This window comes from Cervus elaphus, chromosome 5 (genome assembly GCF_910594005.1).
Source record: "Cervus elaphus chromosome 5, mCerEla1.1, whole genome shotgun sequence".
In the NCBI taxonomy this organism is placed as follows: Eukaryota; Metazoa; Chordata; class Mammalia; order Artiodactyla; family Cervidae; genus Cervus; species Cervus elaphus.
The window spans coordinates 16333319-16357392 of record NC_057819.1 but is presented as its reverse complement, the minus strand read 5'-3'; the positions used below and the strand labels follow the sequence as shown (position 1 = coordinate 16357392).

The following is a 24074-nucleotide window of genomic DNA, read 5'->3' as shown; positions in this document are numbered from 1 at the left end:
ACATATGTGCAGAGTACATCATGCGAAATGCCGGGCTGAATGAAGCACAAACTGGAATCAAGATTGCAGGGAGAAATATTAATAACCTCAGATATGCAGATGACACCACCCTTATGGCAGAAAGTGAAGAGGAACTAAAGAGCCTCTTGATGAAAGTGAAAGACAAGAGTAAAAAAGCCGGCTTAAAACTCAAGATTCAAAAAATGAAGATCATGGCATCTGGCCCCATCAAAAAACTAAGATCATGGCAACCAGCCCCATCACTTCATGGCAAATAGGCAGGGAAACAATGGAAACAGTGACAGACTAATTTCTTGGGCTCCAAAATCACCGAAGATGTCAGTGACTGAAGCCATGAAATTAAAAGACGCTTGCTCTTTGGAAGAAAAGCTATGACCAACCAAGACAGTATATTAAAAACAGAGACATTACTTGGCTGAGAAAGGTCTGTCTAATCAAAGTTATGGTTTTTCCAGTCATCATGTATGGATGTGACAGTTGGACCATAAAGAAAGCTAAGTGCCAAAGAATTGATGCTTTTGAACTGTGGTGTTGGAGAAGACTCTTGAGAGTCCCTTGGACTGCAAGGAGATCAAGCCCATCAATCCTAAAGGAAATCAGTCCTGAATATTCATTCAGAGAATGAAGATGATTCATTCAGAGATGCTGAAGATGAAGATCCAATAAACTTTGGCCACCTGATGCAAAGAACTGACTTATTGGAAAAGACCCTGATGCTGGGAAAGATGGAAGGCAGGAGGAGAAGGGACGACGGAGGATGAGATGGTTGGATGGCATCACCGACTCAATGGACATGAGTTTGAGCAAGCTCTGGGGGTTGGTGATGGACAGGGAAGCCTGGCGTGCTGCAGTCCATGGGGTCACAAAGAGTCAGACACTGACAACTGAGCAAGTGAACTGACCTGACTGACTAGATTTGCCCCATGAATGGGAAACAGACCTTTCCAGTTAACTGAGTTTCCATCCCATCCCAACTGGCCAACCAGACTCCAATTTTCTGACAACCCTGATGTGCTTTCTCAGAATCTCCAAGAATTCTGGGAGAATAAATCCATCTGAGGTCAAAACACTGCTCATTGAGAGCAGAGAGTTTATCTAGTTCACTGTCACAACCCAAATATCCAGCACCAAGTCTGGCACATAAAACACACCTGATGAATATGTTACTGAATGTGTGAGTGAATAAATGGAATACTAAACTTTTAAAGGGCTTTCCTGGTGGTTCAGCAGTTAAGAATCCATCTGCCGATGCAGGAGGCTCAGGAGACATGGATTCAACCCCTGGGTCAAGAAGATCCCCTGGAGGAGGAAATGGCAACCCACTCTAGTACTCTTGCCTGGGACATCCCATGGACAGAGGAGCCTGGTAGGCTACAGTCCATGGGATTGCAGAGTCGGACATGAGTGAGTGAATGAGTACAAGCGCAAGCAAACTTTCAAAGGAAAAAACAAAGGAGATTTTTCCCAAAGATCAAAGAGAAGCTTTCTGACAGTTGAGTATTTTTCTTTGATTTCATTTTTGTAATATTTAATAAGCACTAATGACAGGCCAGGCACTGAAAATCACTTTTCCTATCACCACAATTAATCCTCCCACCAACACTCTGAAAGTTACCCTTCACATAGGCAGTGTGGTCTAATGGTTAAGAATACAGGCTTTAGAATTGGATCCATGTTCAACCCCTGGCTTCAGCACCTCCTAACTGTATGGTTGTGAATCAACTACTTCTCTCCTTGGGGATTTCCTTCTCTGTAAAATGGGAGTAACAAAATATACTTAATGGAGTTAATTGTTAAACATGTTAATGCATATGAAGAGTTTACTACAGTGCCTAGAACACAGGAAATGCTCAGTAAATAGTGACTGTTGTTTTTCCTGCCTTCTTCCTCTTATATGGAGAAAGAACTTATCAGAGAGGCTTCAGTCTGTGATTCCAGGAATGAAAGGCAGTTCCTGTGTATGGGAGAGGATGGCATCAAATTCCCTTCCCTTTCTACCCAGACCTGCTACAAAATTACCTGTCTAATTCTTGTAGCATGTAGGAGGGACCCTGTAACTAGCTTTCACCAATGGAATATAAATAGAAATAATGGATCACTTCAACGCAGAAGCAGTTAAGAGCAAGCATGACCTCTCTGCCTTGGTTCACCTTCCTTGTCTTCTAGCTGGAGCATAGCCTGGAAGCCAGGTTACAGAGGTAGGTCCCTGATTGGCTTTATGAAGCAAAGCCCTTCTTCAACCCATCTAGGACTAAGATATGGACAAGAAAGGACCGAATCATGTTAAGCCATGGAGATACCAAGTAGGTGCTATTTTTGCCTACCTTAACTTCACTATTTTTATTTAATGACCTTCTTGTATATCTCCAAGATTATATCTATTCTGCTTTTGAGTCTAAATGATATAAGTAGCCAGTAGATGCTTTCTCATGGTGAGAGATTATGTTCCTTGGGAAAAAGGAGCTCTGGGAATCAGTTCCAGTGGGTCTGAGGGATTCCTAAGAAAGAAGATGAGATGTGAAAGGAAGTCCCCATCTCTCCAGCTACACTACCTCCCAGGTTCTCCCACTGAGCAAACAACCCCATGACTATGGAGAATGCTAATCTTTCATTTGGGTTAGGTTCTGGCAGACTGCCTTCATCTCTAGCTGTTTCTGGAGAAAACTCAGAACAGGCATAATTACAGCCCAAGGATAGGGCCATCCACAGCAAGATGACTTGTAATCACAAACTAGGCTCCAACAGTAAATACATTTTCTGTGTTCTTCTTCTTGCATCTCTTTTTTAGGAGATGTCTCTCATACCTAGAAACAGTTTAACCCAATCCTGGCTAAAGCTCTGGTCTGGAATTACCCATATGGAGGTCTTTAATACAGAACTGGTCACTGAAAACATGGGGTCCACTGGGGTTAAATATATTGGACATTTCATGGCTCCTGGGTCTGAGACCCTTTCTTTCTAGTGACTAGTTGTGTAGGAGGGAAACAAGGGTGCTAAGAATAAATGGTGCTCCTCCTTAGTTATAGATGACTAACTGTAACTAATTACATCTTGTTACAGATGTCCACACTAACCAGTCAAGCCTAAAGGAAATCAGCCCTGAATACTCATTGGAAGGACTGTTGATAAAGCTGAAGCTCCAACACTTTGGTCACCAGATGTGAAGAGCTGACTCATTGGAAAAGACCTTGATGCTGGGAAAGATTGAAGGCAAAAGGAGAAGGGGGCAGCAGAGAATGAGATGGTTAGATAGCATTACCAACTCAATGGACATGAATTTGAGCAAACTCTGAAAGACAGTGAACAGAGGAGCCTGGCATGTTACAGTCCATAGGGTTGCAAAGAGTTGGACACAACTTAGCAACAATCCTTAAAGAGAACCCACAAGAGAAGTATTTGCTCATTCCTATAAAATGGTAGATGCAGAGGTGTGCATCTAGGTGCTTCTTTGATGTGTCTGACATGTTAGGCTCTTTTCTAACTTATCATCTCCAATGCTCACAGTAACTTTATTGGAAGAAAATTATTCCCCTCAGTTTCGAGATGACCTGGGGAAGTGAAACATACAAGTAAAATGGTACAAGTGCTGGAGCTACTTGGCTGTACAGTTCAAAGTATCACACATCATACACACTGTACAAAGGAGAGTCAGAGCAGAGCAGAAAGTACCTTCCTAACTCCTGGAACCATTTTTGATGTGTCAAAAGATGTGAAGAAAAAGGATACCTGCTCCACCCACCTTGTAGTATTAAAGCACTAGAGCATGGCTCAAAGTCACAAATATACATAAAATATTTGAAAAATGTAAAACACTATATAAAAGTAAATTATTAATTACTAAACTAGTTAACTGATTGACAAAGAGCCTGTATAGCATGGAGGTTAAACACATGGGCTCTGAAATCAGATAGGACTGCATTTGATGACATTTTGACCTTACTGAACCTCAGTTTCCTCTTCTGCAAAATAGAGATAAGAACATTCCCCATCTCATAGGGCACTGTGAAACTTTAATGAGTTAGTATATATGAAATTCCTAGTAGAATGTCTGACTCACACGTTATTATTCCAAAGAACTCTATCAAGTCTTGGTTTTTTTCCTTCTGTGAAATGGAAAAAAAATAATTCTACCCATATCACAGAGCTTTCATAATTTGAAACTCTTTTAAGAATGTGACAATTCTGCTGATAAATAACCCCAAACTTAACAGAGGCTGGACACAGCTGGGAAAAGATGTGGTGGGAGAAGATTGGGCTTCCTGAGGCCAACCCTCCCTGCTGCCTCCCTGCTCCGCAAAGCACTCAGTTGCTCCAGGCAAGATGAAGCTGGCATCCATCGCTCTGGCTCTGAATTCCAGAGCCCCCAGCAGCAGATCTGGCTCCTGCAGCCTCCTAACATCCTGCTGGCAGAACACAAAGCCAGAAATAACTCCCTGGGTTATTAACACCCCTTCTCCTCCTTCAACTCCCTGACTTGCCTAAGGAGATCATGACATGTGTCCACTTAACATGGCATCTTGAGGTTCAGCAGTGGGCAGGCTGGCCCTTGTATCCTGTCTTCACCAAAACTGTCTTGTTTTCTGAGTCCCACCCAGTAGCCAACTCCTCTAGCACTTGTTGATTCAACAGATATTTACTGTAGTCCTAGCTTGTGCCAAGCACTGAACTAGATACTTTCCCATTACAAGTGCAGCAAAATCTCTTTACTCTTTAAACCACCCCTCCTGGGGTATATAATACAATGCCTATTCATAGTTCTAAGTAAATATGGATTGGGTATCAGTTTTGTCCTGGGTCCTGTGCTAGTGGCTGATAAACAAGACAAAGCCCTCTGGCCAAATATATACATTCACACACTAATTAACCGGTTCCAGGATAGCTCTTCTATTGACATTTCTATTAATCAACCCAATGGTTTATGTATTTAACAGTAGCTATCAGAGCTGGTTAGTCACTGTCTAGCTTCTCTAGCCTTGGGCAAGTGACTTTCCCTTTGTGAGGTCCTGCTTTCTTATCTGTATAATAGGGGGAAGGGTGTTTTATGATGAACATTAATTGAAAGAATGAATGGAAAAAGCATGGCACCTAAGTGTTCAGTGGTTAGTATCAATAGTTGATCTGATCCTTCCCAAAGCTGTAGCATTCCCTTCCTGGGAAAGATAAATATATACATGCATAGTGCCACTTTCCTTTCTTGCACCAATGACAAACATCACTAATGGATCAAAGCACTCTTTGTTATTCATCTCAGATGTAGCCTCACATACCCATCTCAACACAGTGATTCAGGCAAACACTACTAACTGATGAAGCTCTTGACCCTCTCTCTGGAGCTTTGCCATTCCTGCCCTTACTCACTCAGTTGTATAGGTCTGTAGTTTGGCTGACTCTAATGAACAGCTCTTTCCTCTCAACTTTATTCTTGGGTGTTGAGTGTAACTTCCTTAGAGACTGAACTGCATGGGCATAGGCCCAGATGCCTGCTGGTGGTGCTCATTATATGTATGTATTGACTGATAGGCCTCTGATCAGCAAAACTGGCTGACTTGTTGTATGATCTTGGGCAAGTCAATTCTCACCTTTGGACAATTTTGATATTATTTTTCTCACAGGTAGTAGAACATAGTGGTTAAAATCTTGACTACTGGGCCCTTACAAGCTTGTGTTTGAATCTTGAATCGACTTCCTCCCTGTGTTACCTTGGAGAAATCACATCATCTTTCTGAACCTGGGCTTCCCCATCTGTTAACTGGAGGTGATTTAATAGCACCCATCTCAAAAGCTTAAGGGGCTTAAAGAAAATATTGCATGAAAATGGGATACTATTTTGAGATACTGATCTATGTGTTTTTCCCTCCCCTCATTTTCCCCTTTTCTTTTTTACCTTTAAGCAAATCATGGGTTCTACCCTCCTTGCCTCAGGGAAGGCATATGTCAGGGTTGAAAAAAGGAAGAATATGAGAGTGTTTTTAGCTTTTGCTTTTTAGAAAAGTCAAAGCTTTTAAGGAAGGGGATTTACGGACTTAGGAGAAAGTCCTGGAGAAACACAAAAGAAAAAAGATTTCTCCAGAGCAGAAAGAGATAGTCTCTGCTGGGGAGAGGAGAGGTGAGGAGAGAAGTAAAGAGGGAAGGGGAGGAGGAAGAGGGAGAGAGCTGCAAGATCAAAAAGGTGCCACATGGGCAGAAACGATGAGTGTCTCCGTGGTATGTGTGTGAATTGATGGTCAAGCTGGGCAACCTTGGGCAAGCAAAATAGCCTCTCTGGACCTGTGTTCTCACACTATAAGGCTGTTTTTAATCACCCTGCAAGTTTATTACAAGGAAATGGGCTTACCAAGGATCTATCACGCTTAACCTTGTGCTTAACATGTATCTATTCTCCTCTGCCCTTCCTCAATACCAATGATTCAGCTTGTGGTCCTCTGAATTGCCATCTTTGGGTTTAGTTCTGGGCAAGAAAACATGGTTAACTACCAATATCTCTTGTCTCCTTGTCTTGAAAGGTTATCCCTCTTCATGGATGGTTCAGTAATCCTCTTGTAGGGAAGAGCACTTCTGGCATGAAAGGCACTTTCCATTGCCTGACTCTCCTTCTGAGTAATTGCCCAGTGTGAAAAAGGACCATCACTACCCCCAGGCATCCCTTCACCCAGCCCCATGAGGTCAGCCTCACTGCTGGGCAGTCCCTTCTCCCTGTGCTTGAGCTGTCTTGGGTAAGCTTCCACTGAAGTGATCATCTAGAAACTTAAAAGCAGGAGAACAGCTAGCCCTCACCAGTGACATTCCCCATATCTTGGCTCTGGGGAAGAAAGTGTTGGGTAAGAGAGAAGACTGTGGCAACATGTATAGGGGTTATAATCCTAACTCTGACCCTTATAAGGTGGTAACTTTGGCAAAGTTGCTTAAAGCCTTTGAGCCTTACTTCCATCTGCAAAATGGGGACAGTGGTGTGTATCTACTGCATAGGACTGGGGAATGAATACAGTGAAGTGATACCTACAAGTGGCTCAGCACAGAACTTAGTTTATCAATTGTTGTTGTTTAGTCACTAAGTTTTGCAACCCCATGGAGCCTGTCAGGCTCCTCTGTCCTCAGGATTTCCCAGAAAGAATGCTGGAATGGGTTGCCATTCCCTTCTCCAGGAGATCTGCATATCCTGCATTGGCAGGCAGATTCTTTACCACTGAGCCACCAGGGAAGCCCTAGCTTATCAATAGGAAATACCCAAAATTGCATGGCATTACTACTAACTTGTTAACCTTTGGCCAGCCACTTTACCTGTTCAGACTTCAACTCTCTTTTTTTTTTTTTAAACATTTATTTGTTTATGGCTGCCCGGGGTCTTTGTTGCTGTGTGCAGGCTTTCTTCAGTTGTGCGTGGACTCTAGGGCTCACCGGCTCCGTAGTTGTGGTGCTCAGGCTTTGTTGCTCTGTGGCATGTGGAATCTTCCTGGACCGGGGATTGAACCCGTGTTCCTTGCATTAGCAGGGGGATTCTTAACCACTAGACCATCACGGAAGTCCTTCAACTCTCTTTTTGACAAACTTAACTTCTGCCCTGCTAATTGCTAGTTATTTATAGACATGTCTCTTCTACTAGAATGTAAGCAACTTGAGAGTCATCTTTATCTATTACTATGCTTTACATATAGTAGAAACTCAGTCCTGGGTGAAGGTATGAATGGATAATCAGAAGGGATTTCAGATGTGAAATCCCTTTGTACAAGTTTTAAAAAAGGATCATAGCAATTGTGATTCTTTGTTTCTGATAAAAATGAATAAGTACAATCATTTAAATCTCAATAGCAAAAGGCCTCAGAGAAAAACAAACAAATCTAAGTTGTCTAAATTCCTTGGGACCACGATGTTTCAGGTGTCTTAAAAGAGAACTAGGACTGGGAGAACAAGTTCAACCAGGATTTATGCCTGTAAGGTATTGAAAAATAAATTATTTAAGCTGCTATTTCTTATCATCTGTTAAATGAAATTACTAAAACTTACTTTACCATAAATACAGGGAAATGGTGAAGAAGGCACAAAGTAGGTGCTCAATAAATATTGGTTAGTTGGTTGACTGAATGAATGGATGGGTTGGAGAAGAAAATAGTTAGAGAAAGGATGAAGGAACAAATAGCTGGAGAATACATAAATGGGTGGATGAAATTATGAATAAATAAACTAATGGTTCCTTGATCAATGGTTGAATGCAGGGTAGATGGATGGATGGATGGATGACTAGGTCGTGGATGGATAAATAAATGGACAGAGGAATAGATGATGAGTTAATGGATGGATAGGTAGGTGTGTCAGTCAAGTTCACAGCAAGCATGAAGTATTGTGCCTGTGAAGAATGACCATGATTGCATAATGGAAGCACCTAAACAGGTCAGCTTGGGGTAGTTATTACAATTGTAAGCCGCAAATTTCTCATTCAAGAAAAACTTATTCTCTATGTTTATCTCCCTTTCTTCCTTAGGGAAACTTGCTTCCAGGAAAGCTGCTTCATTAATGTAGCATCAAACTCCTTCAGTGAGTTTGCTCACCCCAAAATAAAATTTGGCAGTACTAGTGGACATACATCTTGAGTTATATTCTCTCTCGTGCATCACTGTGGCACTGGGATGGAACAATGTAAACAGCTTGTCAAGAACTTCCTTGTTTCCATATGGTGCCCCTAATTTTTTTGACCTTTCCTTCCTATACCAGGAGATTGGCAGAGCAGGTATTTCCAGCCAGAGCTAGTAAGAGTTACCAGCACAGGATTCAAATGGCACTTCTGACATCATTTAGCTATGTGAGCTTAGACAAGTTACTTACCTTCTGATCCTTAATTTTCCCATCTACAAAATGGAAATTGTCATAATATCCAACTGCCTTAGAGTTCAGTGGATTAAGTGATATACTGCAGATAAAGCATTTTTCATAGTAAGTACTCAGAAACTATGGTTAGGAGTTAAAACTTTGATAGATGAAGAGTTGAAACACTGACATTCATGAGCTCAGTGAGGCAGAGGAGTGAATCTTGGGAGTGAGGGGACCTGAGTTCTGATTCACTATTTGACTCTGGACAGGCAAGTACCTTTTCCTTTCTGAGTCTTACTTTCTCCATCTGTATAATAGGAACCCATGAGCTCTGAGATTTAGGAGAATAATCACATTGACTTTTGGTACTTTTCCTCTACCAAAATTATTCTCTGTTGAACATAAGCCTTAATGTCCTAGGGCAACCATTCCAAATAGTCAAACCAGGAACCAACAATTATTCAAGTTAGAGATTTCCGTCACCATGACACAGACGAGGGCACTGAGACTCAGAGGAGTGACGTGACTTGCTCAAAATCACACAGCTAATAGATGGTGGGATAGAATTCAAACTGAAGCTTATTAACTACAGAGCCAGAACTCATCCAACTGTGTAACACTTCTCCCTTGACATGTGTCACAGCAGCGTTTTCTTGGCAAATGGAATGGGAGTTGATGCCTTCCTTAGGGCTGGATGAGCAGGATGGGTGGAGGAGCATGCTGAGCAGGACGACTTTCCAAGGAGAGGGAAGGAAACAGGGACTTGTGGACCAGAGAGGGGATAGCAAACATCAGGTGGCTTTGATGGCATCTCGCCCAAGCCACAAACTGGAAAACATCAAAACATCTAGGAGCACTTAGACCACAGTCTGCAGTTCCTGCATTCAGACCACCACTGGGGTTAGTCTGAGAGTTGATTTACTAAAGAACCATAGACACTGTAGGTCCAGGGTGTAGGCCATAGACACTGTAGGTCCAGCCAGTGTTTTGGGATGGGGATGGGTACAGGCAGTGGATGGCAATCATATTGGTTCTTTTCCTCTTCCCTAGAACCCACTAATGCTCTGTGATGAACCCACTGTCTATGGCACTAATTGCTTGTGTGGCTGTAGGCAAGTTACTTAACTACTCTGGGTTGGATTCCTTCCATAAAATGAAGTTAGTGTGGGATGAAAAGACTCTTAAGTGTCTTTTATAGTGGTGGCACTATAGTCTCTCATAGCGGCGACATGTCTTTTCTTGGGGGAGGGGTTATACATAACCTTTCCTGTGGAAGAAGGAAAGTTTCTAGACTTATGCTTCATCCACTGAGGTTTGGAGACTGATTTCCCTCTGTTGGGCCCCTGCAATGATGAGGTAAGTTTCCTCCTAAGGCTCCTGAGCTCTGAGCTCCCCCTTGCACTTTTGGGGACCTACTCCAAACTCTCCTTCCCTCCTTGGCCATTAAAAGGGATGTCACTCTAAGGGAATGTCTCCACTCAGGAAAAGGCATACACTGGGGCAGCTGAAAAGGGCCTGAGGCTGGTACACTCAGTATAGAGAAAGAAAGGGGCTTCAAGGGGGTGACACTGGTAATGCAGCCTGGTCAGTGACCAGAGGTGGCCGTACCTGTCCTCCCCTTGCCTAGTGGATCCATGCTCAGGGCACAAGTTTCTTGGATTACACTTTTTTTTTCTGCAGTAGGATGGGGACACTGAACTTGGAATCAAGAGACCTGGCATTTATTCTGGGTCTTTACAAGGCCTTGAGCCTCAGTTTCTTCTTCTGCAAAATGGACATAAAACAGTCTCTTAACTGTTGTGAGACTCAAATAAGACCAGCAGTAATAGTTAAACCACCACTACCACTGCCACCACAATAATAATGTGTCATTATTTCATGATGTTACTTTAAGGCAAGTCATTTCATGTCTCTGAGCCTCAATTGCCCCATTTGTAAAATGGGAATAAATTAATTTTTCTGCCTTCTTCAAAGAACTCTGAGCAGTGTGGCATCTTAGAACTAGGTGTCGGGTGACCCATATGTCACCTGTACCTCTGGCATTAACATTCTGATGTTCCACAAATTGTCCTGCACACTCTCTGTGCCCCTGTCTCCCCACTTATAAAATAAAGAGGCTGCACTCAAGTTCCTCAAATGTTCCCTATGGCCCTTCCAACTTGACTGCAGACTAAACGCCACAGTGAACTGACACTGACTTACCAAGAGCTGATCACTAGGATGTGCTATTGTTGTGGTGGCTTCCTGATAGAAACAACTGTCCACATTTAAAGAGTTGCCCTGAGCCTACCTACCCTCTATGGGAGTCGGCTGGGCCCCAGTACCACCTGCCATCTGGCCTTGAAAGGGAGGCTGGCCAAAGAAAAGCCTCCTTACTGGCTGAAAGCTCTGAAATATGATCCCGGGAACAGCCAGAGCTGTTCACCTGCTCTGTGAGACACAGGTTGAGTACAGATGGACGTCTCTTCAGGATCCCCAGACCAGGCTTCGGGCAGCATATGCCATAAGAGGACTTCATGGGGCAGGATGCCACATCTCACAGCGAGAGGCAGGGGAAAGAGAGTGGTGTCTGATGGCCTGATCACAGCAGGGAAGCTAACACACAAACTGTGACATAATGCTCTCAAGTAGCACGTCACTGAACCCAGAGCTCACCCAGGCTGATTCAGACTATGTAAAGGCCTCGGGCAAATCCTTCCCCTTTTGTGGGTCTCGGTTTCCCCATCTGCAAAATGAAGAATTACATGAGCGGACCCCAGAGATCTTTTGATCTCTTATCTCTCTCAGTAAGAAATTTTTGAGAATGAAACCCTCATATAAGTATATTTATAAATTATACCTGTACAGTTGTTCCAATAATTATAAATACTATAAAACATATCCCTTCATCCTCCACATGAAAAATGAGGAGACTGGATGATCTCTAAAATCCTTTAGCTCTAAAATTCTGATGATGTACATGTGTATGTCTCTGAGTTTCCTTACCTGTACCATGCTCTTATATTTGCATACCCTCCACTATTCACTCAACAAACATTTAAAGATCCCCCAAACATGGGCCACTGTTCTAGATGCTGATAGAGCAAAGAATGAGACAGACATGGCCTCTACCCTCAGTAATTCAAAGGGCTCTTCTAAGAATCAAAGGAAACACTGCTGTTTTTGAATACTGGAAATTCTATATGGTTCACACTATTAGGTGTGAAAATGATTTGCTTGGGAAAAAGAGTTACAATTCATGCAATTAATTAACATTTGTTTGACCCACTGGTATGTATCGAGTGAAAGAGATAAACCAATGAACAAGTTGACACAGTCCCCATCCTCTTCAGTCTGTTAGAAGAGGTACACTTCAACCAATGATCCCATGCATGCATGCATGCTAAGTCGCTTCAGTCGTGTCCGACGCTGTGCGACCCTACGGACAGCAGCCAACTGGGCTCCTCTGTCCACGGGATTCTCCAGGCAAGAATACTGGAGTGTGTTGCCATTTCCTTCTCCAAATGATCCCATAAATCAGCATAAAATTACAAATTTGTTTAGACTCAAGAGAGGTACTACATTGATAAGAAAGTTAATGTTGGGTGTGATCTAGTCTAGAGAATTGTCAGAGGATTCTCTAAGGAGATGACATTTGAGCTGAGATCTGAAAGTAGAGTGAGTAGGTGTAAATTAGGCACCAGGGGAGAGAGTGCTTTCTTGGTATCATGTGCAAAGGTCCTGTGGCAGGAAAGGCATGGGAAATTTGAGGAACTAAAGGGAATGGGATGCAGCTGGACCAGATGGAGTGAAAAACAGTATTTTATTTATTTATTTTTAATTGGAGGATAATTGCTTTACAATATTGTGTTCGCTTCTGCCATACATCAGCAAGAATCAGCCATGGTATACGTATGTCCCCTCCCTCTAGAACCTCCCTCCCACCTCCTATCCCATCCTACCCCTCTAGATTGTCACAGAGCACTGGGTTGAGCTCCCTGTGTCATACGGCAAATTCCCACTGGCTATTCATTTTACACACGGTAATGTACATGTTTGCATGCTATGCTCTCAATTCGTCCCACCCTCTCCTTCCCCTGCTGTGTCCACAAGTCTGTTCTCTACGTCTGTGTCTCCACTGCTGCCCTGCAAATAGGTTCATCAGTAACATCTTTCTAGATTCCATATATATGCGTTAATATATGATATTTGTTTTCTCTTTCTGGCTTACTTCACTCTGCATAATAGTCTCTAGGTTCATCCACCTCATTAGAACTGACTCAAACACATTCCTTTTTATGACTGAGTAATATACCATTATATATATCTATATCTATATATATCTCACAGCTTATTTATTCATTCATCTGTTGATGGACATCCAGGTTGTTTCCATGTCCTAGCTATTATTAATAATGCAGATGGAACATTTTAAAATGATCTTGGGGGAGGTGGGCAGGAGTGGTACCATGGCTGGGAGTTACCAAGGGCCTAAAGTTCTACCAACCAAGGGACAGTAATGGAGGGCTTTAGATGAGGGTAGGAAGTTTGAGTTACTTTTCATAGAGGTTCCTCTAGCTTGATATGAAGATGGGTAAGGAGGGTAAGGATAGAGGAAGACAGAGTTACTGACAGTGGTGTGAGATGGGAGAACAACAATGGCAACTACCTAAGCTGATTGGACATAAAATGAGATGATTAAAACAAAACAAAAACACCCATGACCTTATCTGAACTACAGTGACAGGATGTGCTGCAGGCAGAGAAGAACATAGTGCCATTGGGCAGACCTGAGTTAAGATCCTGGTTTCATACTTATAAACTATGTGACCTTGGACAAGACACACTTCACCTCTCTGGTCTCAGTTTTCCTCTTCTGCAAAGTGTGTGTGTGTGTGTGTGTGGTCAGTCATGTCCAACTCTTCCCAACCCCATGGACTGTAGCTCACCAGGCTCCTCTGTCCATGGAATTTTCCAGGCAAGAATACTGGAGTGGGTTACAGTTTCCTACTCCAGGGGATCTTCCTGAACCAGGTATCAAATTGAAGTCTCTTGTGCCTCCTGCATTGGCAGGCAGATTCTTTACCACTTAGCCACCTAGGGCACTTAAGTATAAATGTATCCGTTGAGAGCCCTGGGCTTTTATCCCAATTATGACTCTTACCATACACGTACCCACGAGCAAGTCACATCTACTCTCTAAGCCTCAGTTTCCTCATCTGTAAAAATGGGTTTTAAAAATACCTCTCTCTTTAAGTTACTGTGAGGATGGAATCAGATGACAGATGAAACATGCTTAGCACAGGGCTAGGCACATAATAACATAAGGAGCTTGGCACACACATTCCCACCATGAGAGAATGCACACACATATCATGAATACACATATGTCAGGCCCAGATGGCACCTCTCTTCCCGTAGGAGTGGTAACTGTCTTGTAAAATTCCAGCTCACTTGCCTAAGCTTAACTTTTAATGAAGCTAGAGTACAGTGATCCGTTGGTGTTTCTGCTCAGCGAACCTGTCAACAGGATGTAAGCCCAGGGAATCCGGCAATTAGGGGATTCTCCTGATGAGAGACATTTGCGTCCAGAGGATCTTAATATTTGTTTTGAACAGACACATGTAGACGTGAATTACTTAATGACTGTTTTAGGGTTCGGCATTGTTCCTGTATTTGGTTTGGCTTTGTCTCTATGACATCTTAATTCTGTGTTTTATTTCACAGAGCTCTATGTACAGGCTGGTGGCATATGGGAGCTCCCTCAGCAAAATCTCCAATGGAGATGGAGGAAGGGAAAGAGACTGAGAGAGAGAGAGAGAGAGAGAGAGAGAGAGAGAGAGAAAGAGCACACATAGGCTGTAGCTTCAAGGGTGTGCAGTGAAGGGAGACTGGGGGGCTGCAAGGTGAGAGAAATAGCCTAGATTTGCACGCATGGATATGAGAGATACACCAAACCCTCACCACTATGGGAACAAGATTTGCCACTGCTATTTGGAAGTCTAAACAGTGTCTTTTTCAATTTCCTAATCTGATTGATCACAATCAGAGAGATTGTAAATTTCATGCTTGTCTATAATGCATGGAGGGGCCCAGCTAAGCTGACTCTGCTGTTCAAAGTCATCCCTGGCTGCATTAGAGTCGGGAGAGAGGAGCCAAGAGAAGCAGATCAGACCTGGGTCCCTGACTGCCCCTGGGACCCCCCTCCATCCTCCTAGCCTAGGTGTTGAGGACCTGGTAAGTCCTTAAATGTCTTACAAGGCTTGATCTGTTTCCTGCCTATGTCTAGGGAGTCATCTGTCAGTCTCCTTCACACTTAATCTGCTCTGCCCACATCAACTTCCTTGTTATTCGTCAAATATATCAAACTGCTCCACCTCAGGGCCTTTGTATGTTCTGTTCCCACAAACACTTTCCCCCAGTAATCCTCATGGCTGACTCTTTCCCTTCTCCAGGTCCCTGGCCCACTCCCATCCAATAATGCCATCCCCTCCCTCACCCTTTAGCCCTTTGCTCTGCTTTATTCTTCTTTTAAGCACTTACTACCACTTGACCTTATATTATTTCTTTCTTTCTTTATTATTTTTCTCCTCCATGAGAGCAGGGGGCTTCATGCTATTCACTGCTATACTGAGAAGGAGTTCAAGAAATCTGCTGAATGAATGAACAAAAGTATGGCTTTGGTTTTTAGTCACATGCAGCTTCTTCCACTTTGTGCATTCATTCCCCATTGGTTTATTTTCTCTTTGACATGTACGGGCTCACTCTGATCTCCCCACCGTCGGTGGCTGCTTGAGGAATGCAGACTGGATTTCGTTTTAGCCAGAACTGGACCATGAAGGACAAGAAACCTAATGGTCCAAGCTCGAGACTGTATCCTTGAGCTGCTGACAGGGGAATTGGGAGATTTTAAGGGCAGTTCCTTCCTACAGGCCCCCTTCATTAGCACTGACTAAGATCCCCACAAATAATGCCCCCCACTCCCCCCACCTTAGAGTTTAGCCCCATAAAAAGGTTCTGGGAAAAGAAAAGCTCTTTCTTGATACTCTACAAGGGATAAAGGCCTTATTCATTCTGATCATTCCTTGCATTTGTAGGTAATACTGATGAAATAAAAGAATCATTCCCATTTCACAGCTGAGATAACTAATGATTACTGTATGATGATAAGCAAGGGTTCCAAGCTTCACTGAGGATCTCTTTCTCTGACTTTCCACATTCCCCTTTCTTTATTCCTATCTACATTATAGTGCTAAGACTGCCTCACTCACACACGCTCATGCTTATGTCTCCCATTGCTGCTAAATTCCAAGGCCCTCAAATGAAAAGACTGCATTTCATTCATCTTTTTCTCCCTGATGGGCCTGGCTCGTAGTAATAATAAGAACGATCATTTATTATTAATTGTAAGAGCTAACATTGATGGAGCCCTCACTGCGTGCCAAACAGCAGCTTTCCATAAATTGGTTCATTCAGTCCTCCCAACAGCTCTTGGAGGTGGCTGCTATTATTAGCCCCATTGTAAGGATGAGGAAACTGAGTTTGAGAAGGTCAGGGTGCTTGCCAAAAGCCTCTAGAGCCAGTGAGTGTCTGCACACAGTAAAAGGAAACAATTCTTTTAATTAGTTTGCCTTGGGGGCATGTTGGATTTTTAAAACAGCTCTGTACAAATCTCCACTGGCTCTTTTAGGCAACTGTAGTGAGAATGATCTCACCACAACCCCGTGAGATGAGTATTTTATCGATGGGGAAACTGAGGCATGGAGAGGTAGAATGACTAGCAGATTCCAAAGCTAGGAAGTAGCCTTGCAGGATGTCAGACTAGGTCCATCTGACTTCAGAGCCCAGGCCCCTCATTGCCCTACATCTTCCACCCCAGAAATAGTCTCTCACACCTCAGAGAAAGTCTTAGTAATAAGTAAGTATTGAACTCTGGTTTTGCCAAGCCCCTGCAAACTCTTCCTCCTCACAGGAAGGTAAATTGAGCCACTCTGAAAGAAAGGATAGTTTTAAAAATGTGTAGTGCCCCTGCAGGATGACCAAGGTGCCCATGGAGCAGAAGGCACCTAACCCAGACTTTCATTCTCATTTATAGGACAGAAGAGATGTCCCCCCCTCTATGGTGGCCTGGAGTTATACAGGGACTCATACAGGTTTGGAAAGTACTTCCAGGTGGGATTAAGTTCAACCTCCCATCCATGGACAGGCCTACACGGCCACTCACACAACCACACAGATCTCTATATTTAGAGCTTCATTCTGACACTGTGCTGTGCTGTGCTTAATCCCTGTCATGTCTGACTCTTTGCAACCCCCTGGACTGTAGCCCACCAGGCTCCTCTGTCCATGGGGATTCTCCAGGCAAGAATACTGGAGGGGGTTGCCAGAGTCAAATCTATTTGCAGTGTGTGTGTGCGTGTGTGTGTGTGTGTGTCTGTCTGTCTGTCTCCCAGGTTGCACTTACCAGTGTCCTCAACCTGTCAGAATGGGGTTGGGGCTGGGAGAGAGCTAATCTGATGCTGGGCTTGGGCCATGTGTACTCATTCAATTAATGCATGTAAGTTTCATTGAACACTTATCGCAGCCCGGGTCTCTAAGACAGCACGGTTGCCAAGTGAATACGGCAGTGTCAGAAGTGATCCCCTCACTGACCCTGTACACCATTCACCAAATTTCACCTTTCAGAAGGAGAAAGGTTTGACCCAAACAGTAACATTCCCTTTGCAGAGAAAACATTCATTCATCGCTGGACAAGCATTTTCCCTGACCTTTGTCTATTGGCTCTTAACCACAGGAAATCGCCTCCCATCAGCCCCTTACTCTGCTCCCAAAGACAGAGTCAGCACAAATGTGCTAACTGATCTCTTGGCATGAAGAGGAGTCTTGAATTAAATGATTCAAAGGCATTTTCCCTGCCTAACAATTTGGCCATCTTTCCCTTTATGCAGTAAAATCTCTGATAGTTTGGAATTTATGATCCTTTAGACAGGAACTGGGCTGAAATCTGCTTCTGGACTATTCTGCATGGGAAGGATTTTTGAAGAAAATTAATAGCTTGCCAAAAAAATAGGAAAGGGAATGCTTACTTTATTTAAGGGGAGGTCACCTCTCTAGCCGTTTGCAAATACTCCTGTATCTATGAACAATTGATATGCTAACTACAGAAAAGAGTTACATATTTATTGTCTTCAACTACTCTTCATTGATATGATTATTATTACAGTTTGAGTTGGCCTGCAACACTAGATTTCCCACTTTGAGACTAAACTTCTTGGATACAAACTTTTCTGGGCTAAGGAATTTAAAAAGAGAATTAACGAGTGCCAGGAAAATTACTATACTTCTTTGGTAGGGTCGGAAGAGGCAGTCTCATACACCCCAAGTACCTTGTTGGTTCATGCTGGCTTTCTTCCACCTGGTAGGTGGTGAGGCTTGCCTGGGATAGCCCCCGTTAGAACTTCCATCCTGGGAATAACCACTCACAGATGACCCTTTTTACCTTTGATATGAACTACAAATTATATAGTCACTCTAGATTTGATGGACTAGGGGATTAAAACTACGGTTTTTAAGGAGTTAGAACCTTGGCTAGACTGCCAGTGCTTGGTCATCCCTATACAATCTTGAAAGGATAATCCATAAGGATATTGTACCAATCAATTCTGAATTCAGACATTTCTTCACCAGCCCTCCAACCACCCTCAACTGAAAGTGTTGGATCAGAAAGCAGCTAACCTTCCCCCGAGTGCTAAGTCGCTTCAGTCGTGTCTGACTCTTTGAGACACCATGGACTGTAGCCCCCCAGGCTTCTCTGTCCATGGGATTCTCTAGGAAAGAGCACTGGAGTGGGTTGACCCAGGGGTCGCACCTGCAGCTCTTATATCTCCTGCATTGGCAGGCTGATTCTTTACCACTAGCACCACCTGGGAAGCCCAACATTCCCCCAGGGAAGGAAATTCAGGAACTTAGGGAGGAAAATATTGGACTGCTCTCATCCTACCCACTCCATCTCAATGCAGTTACCTGTTAGGAGTTTAAAACTCACAATTTTTATGGTCAGCATTATTAGTGGGAGAAATGGATAGACAGGAAAAACACAATCAATGTGTATTAAACAATCACTATGACCCTCACACTGTAGGAAGTGCTTCACCTGACTCAATTCTCCTAACTCACTGCTTGAGATGGCTACTATTGTTATTTCTATTTTCAAGCTGACAAAATAGGCTCAACTAGGTAGAGCCACTTGCCTAAGGCACTTGGCTAAATGGCAGAAGCAGGGAATCCAGGTACCTCTGAAGCTCAGTTCTGAGCTCTTAACCACTGTGATATACTGCCTCCCACTCTGCTACGCTATTCTGACATTTGAGTCAGACATCTGCTTGCAACTTGATACATTATAAAGATATTGCCTCATCAAGTATGCCTCACAGAAGGGGAGAGGGAGGGGGACCAGGGGATGCTTTGCTTGGAGAAAGGTTGTATGATGGATGCATATTGCTATGAAATCAACGAATTGAATGTAAGCTTCTATCCTGGTACTAAATTATCTTCAGAAACAGACTTAAAATATCCTGGGGAAGTTCATTCAGGGGGTAGCCCTCATCCATAAACAACTATTAAGTGTATAACAAACAGGACTGACTGGTGGTTCATCCTCCCCTCTCCCCAGCTCTTTTGGCAGATCTGCTGACTGTGAGCTGGGCCTCATTCATGAAGGCAGACAACATTTCTGATGAGACAAAGTCCCCAGACTGCCTGTGGAGGAAGCTGCTGGGCCCAGATGATGCTATGCCTATGCCTCTGTTCCTTTCTTTCCTAAGGACTCTGCTTTAGAAACATGATTCTTTTACCGTTAAGTAAGTACAGAACATTACAAAGGAGATAGAAACTGACCATCACTGGATGTGGATGGTGTGGGTGAAAATGGGGATGTTTCAGGTTTTGTAGAGACAACTCCAACCCAGCCTTCTTGAAGACTTGAATACAAATGTTCCCTGCTCACTCTCTACCCCAAACCAGGAGTAACAGCTACAAAACTGGAATCTATTCTATAGAAAGGCCACGCCTGTTACAGAAGTAATAAGATGATCCTTTCAGCATGATATAATTCAGGGGCTAAATGCTCAGACTTTCACCTCGGGAATGGGTTTTCTGGGGGTAGGAGACTAGGGACATTAAAAGACACCAGGAATGAAATGATATCTGGGTGGGGAGGGTTGGCTATTGTAAGAGTTTCATATGAATTAAATTAGGATTTGCACAAAGCCTCAGAAAGCATGACGGTTGGGAAACCTTGTGAGCAATTAATATGATTGAGAGTATGACTAGGAAAAAAAGGCATTATAGTAACAGACTGACAGACAAAAGGTGAAGGTACCAAGCAAGGTGGACATAAGGTATGCTTATCTGAATTAAAATACCACCAGGAATCTTCTGTCCTCTTCCCGCACCCTTGAAATATGTGGAAGACTCTGGACCAACTGCCACACTTCTAGTTTCCAGTGAAATTTCCTTTAGTCCCTTCTACAAGGGCATATTCTGTGGCCAACGCAGCACTGATTTGCCAACAGTAGGTGCACTCCAAAGGTGGAATGGATGGCAGAAACCCAGGAAGATAAAACCACTGACGTCAAAGCTCTCTACAAAGCACCTCCTTCTAAGCAGAGTAACATCAGCTTTTGGTGGTACTTGGTGTTATTGTTCCTCTTCTCCAGCCTGTGTCAGAGGGTATCCCCTCATTCCAAACACAAACACTCGCTTCTGCTGCCACCACTTACAGCCTGCTACATCCTGCTGGCCTGTCGTGTTTCTAGTCCACCCTTCCCCAACATGGGACACCCATTTTTCTAAAGACCTGTATGAGCCAGGTCCCTATCAGACTATGAAAAGTTCTCCAGTCTGAGTTTGATTCTTAAGATATGACTCCCCATCGGTCCTCCACTGTACACCCGCTGGAAAGTTCAGATGCAACTATGGCAGACCAGACATTCTGTCTGAAGCCCTTTCCCAGACACGTTTTCAATCTACTCCCTAATGAAGCCTGCCAGGATTAATAAATCCTCTAAGTGGTCTTCCCTGGACCACTTCTTTCTTTTTCTCCCACCCAACCACTCATCCAACACCAGCAAAAGATGAGTTTTCATATAGCCTTGATTTTTCCTGACAGAGGGCACAGCCTTCTTCCTTTCATTCCCAAACTCCTCTAAACTGAATGATTTATGAAAAGAATTGGGTTTTCTCTGTCCTGGAATGCTTCCATTGCACCCAACCTCCTCTGTTTCACCCCACATCTTCTTCACCCTCTTTCTGCTCTTCTTTCATTTCTTCCCTCATCCTCCCTCCATCACACTACTCTACCACCACATAAGGACTGGCTCTTTTGCCTGAGTTCAAAGCAATCAGATTCTTTTTGAAAAAACAGATTAAACTCTTCTGAGATCATCTTCATGATCTTGGGAGCTCCTCCCTGACTCTTGAGCCCAGAGTCCTGGTTTTGGATGCTGGAGACTAGATAATTCAACAGCAGCAATAGCCAGAAAGGCAAAGAGGAGGGTGCTGTTTAGGGTGTATTTGAGGGAACAGCATATGGGCTTTTGTCAAAACATTCAGAGCTCCCTAGTTTCTGAGCTGAGTATAGAAATGTGCTGCTGTCTCTGAACAAGGCTTGAGCTAGTTCAATCTTCATCTTTTCTTGTACAGCATCCCCGTCTGCCTCAATTCCATCATTTGTTCACCCCCAGTCCTCAGAGCTCTGTGATACCAAGAAAAGTTTCTCAGTCAAGTCATCTCCCACTACCACTATCTACCCAGAGACAGCAAAACCTCTCAAACAGCGGCTGCCAGGTCAGCCGGTTGAGCGTTGCTCCTCCTAAAGACTCTGTCCCTTCTCAACAGCTTCCACCTCACACAAGCAATTAGTTCCCATGTTCCAGCGGGAGACACAGAGTAGTGATGGGAAAGACAGGCGCCCTGGCCCAGCTGCCTGCATCCACCCCTCAGGGCTTGGGGCACAGGCCAGGAAAGGGGGACTGCCAGGGTCTCCCCTCTTAAGCAGGAGGTCATTACCTTGGCAGCGGCTTGCGGGCCGTGATACTGGCGACAATGATGCTCTCTGGACGCGGGGTGGCCACAGCTTTAAAGGTTCCTCGCCAGAACTTCTCAAAAAGCTGCTTCTCTCCTTGCTGAACGCTCGCCATAGCCAACCCAAAGGGCCCGGGGTTCCCGGGCGCTGTCCGAAGTGCTGAAACGTGGATTCCAAAAGGGGGCACACCGGGCTCGGTCCCTGTCCGTGTGAAACCGAGAAGGGTGGGGTACGAAAGACAGGGGTTCAGGGCGGGGGATGGGGCGCCTCAGCCCGGGCCAGCAGAGGAGAAAGAAGGCTTGTCCGCCGGTTCTCTTCGCTTTCTGGGTCGGCTCTGGGCTGCGCTCTGACTGGCGGAGCCTCCGCGCCCCAGGAAAGGAAGGGAGGACTGGCTTTCTCGGCAGCGCTGGAGAGAAGAGGCGCCGGGGTCGTCTGTGTGTGCGTGCGCGTGTGAGCTCCGGCGCGCCCGGGTTTTGTCTCTCTCACAATGTGACGTTGGAAGAGGAGGCTGGTCGCGCGAGCTGCACTTTCCTCCCCCCTCTCCGCCTCTCCTCCTCCCCACCCACTCCCTCCGCCTCCTTCTCAGCCTCCTGCCGCCATCTGCATAACAAAAGCCCGCAGGTCTAGGGAGGAGAAAGGGCGGGGCGTGCGCCTGTCACCGGGGCCCCGCGGCTACGGAGTTGCAGCGCTGACCCCTGAGAAAAGCAATGCCGGCACCCGAACTGAACCAGGCGTGAGATCTTGCTTTCCGGCTCCCTCGTCTCCCCCTCCGTTGCGGACTTCCCCCCAACCCTTTCTTGGGTGCCCTCTGGGTCGGGCCACCTCCCTACCCAACCCCTTCGCAAGTCCTGTAGAAGATCCTCTATTGAGGGAGGTAGAAAAAACTTAAATCAACCCACCCAAGTCAACCCGCCCCTCCCGCACCCCGCCTCACTTCTGAGAGGGACTGTCTACAGCAGCAAGGGGGTAGGGGTGGAGTCTTCTGAATTCCTCTTTGAGCCTGGGTGCCAAGCGAGATCCTCACCACCCAGAAAGTGCCACTTGATGGACAATCCCTCACCAGTTCGGCCTCTCGCCATCTGCCGAGCTGGCCCCGCCCGCAGAGGAGTGCAGCGTTACATCTGTGCCTGTGGCTCTAAGGGATGTCTCTTTGTGCCTCACAGCCAGCCAGCCCAACGTCCCGCTGCCGAACTCATCCAAAGGAAAGAGTGCCCCACCCCGCCCCATCCCATGCAGTCCCGGGGAGCTCTGCTGCAGCCACTTTTTCTTAATACTGCATGTCTCAGGAGAGAAGTCCCATTTGGAGAAGAAAGGTCTTGGGGGAGGGATCTGAGGGGAAAATCGGAGGATTATAGGGGGATAGTTACTTTTCTGTCTCTCTCTCCATCTTCTACCCCTCCCAGTCCAACCCTAATCCCAGAAAGTGGAAGTTTAGAATCACAATAAGACCTAGAGGCAGAAGATCTGGGCAGAATTTCTGTCCTTCGCCCCCAGGGTTTTCAATAAGAAAGACATTCCGGACCCCCTTAGCCCATCTCTCCCCTGGAGTCCTTTTATCTCAGCAGAGTTGTTACTCCCACTCCCCAGACCTCACATTCTTTGGAAGGAGGCTTTGCCAAGTCTTAAAGGCCTCCCAGCTCCTGGCAGTGCGTCTTGGACGTGGCGGGAATAAACTTGTGCTTCTTGCTGATGGTGATAGCCATGGGGACCCAAGGGACCAGGGCACCATTGTGAACTTCTAAATTCTTTAAAAGTAAATAGGAGGAGAATATGAGAGAAAGGGTAGGGGGAAGGCAGTGCGAACTCTGAAGTAACCGAGCATCCTTCCAGAAATGTATCTACATTTGGATTTGGATATTTGCCAGCCTGCTTGTGACAGTGCCTGAGAGCACTGCTCACTCTGCAGTGACCCCTGCTGGTCAACAACTAGAGATGCATTTGCTGCCTTAAACTGGGTTGCCCAGCCAGCAGGTGGAGGTAGGGGCTAGCGAGCTTGGAGGTGAAGGAAAGGGGAGGCTAGGCTCAGATATGTTCCCTTCTCTCCCTCCTGCCTCAGATTCCCCACTCACTGATCACTCTCAGGCACTATTTCCCACTCTGAAGTTGATGTCATTTGAAATGCTGTTGAGAACTGGCTCCTTAAGTGGTCTGAGATATTTGAGACCATCCTTAGTCATGACATTGGGGC

At 44.8% G+C, this 24074-nt stretch overlaps 1 protein-coding gene across 2 annotated transcripts in view; it reads right to left on the bottom strand.

The window, feature by feature from the left end:
• SRRM4 (serine/arginine repetitive matrix 4) overlaps nucleotides 1-22380 on the bottom strand; it is a 169896-nt gene extending 147516 nt beyond the window's left edge. Inside the window, exon 1 of one of the 2 annotated variants that reach the window (XM_043901804.1) lies at nucleotides 21871-22380. In XM_043901804.1, coding sequence (XP_043757739.1) covers nucleotides 21871-22001 — 131 coding nt within the window. In that variant the 5' untranslated portion in view covers nucleotides 22002-22380. The remainder of the gene's footprint in view (nucleotides 1-21870) is intronic. The other variant, XM_043901803.1, reaches the window with a different exon arrangement.
• Between the last annotated feature and the right edge of the window lie 1694 nt (nucleotides 22381-24074).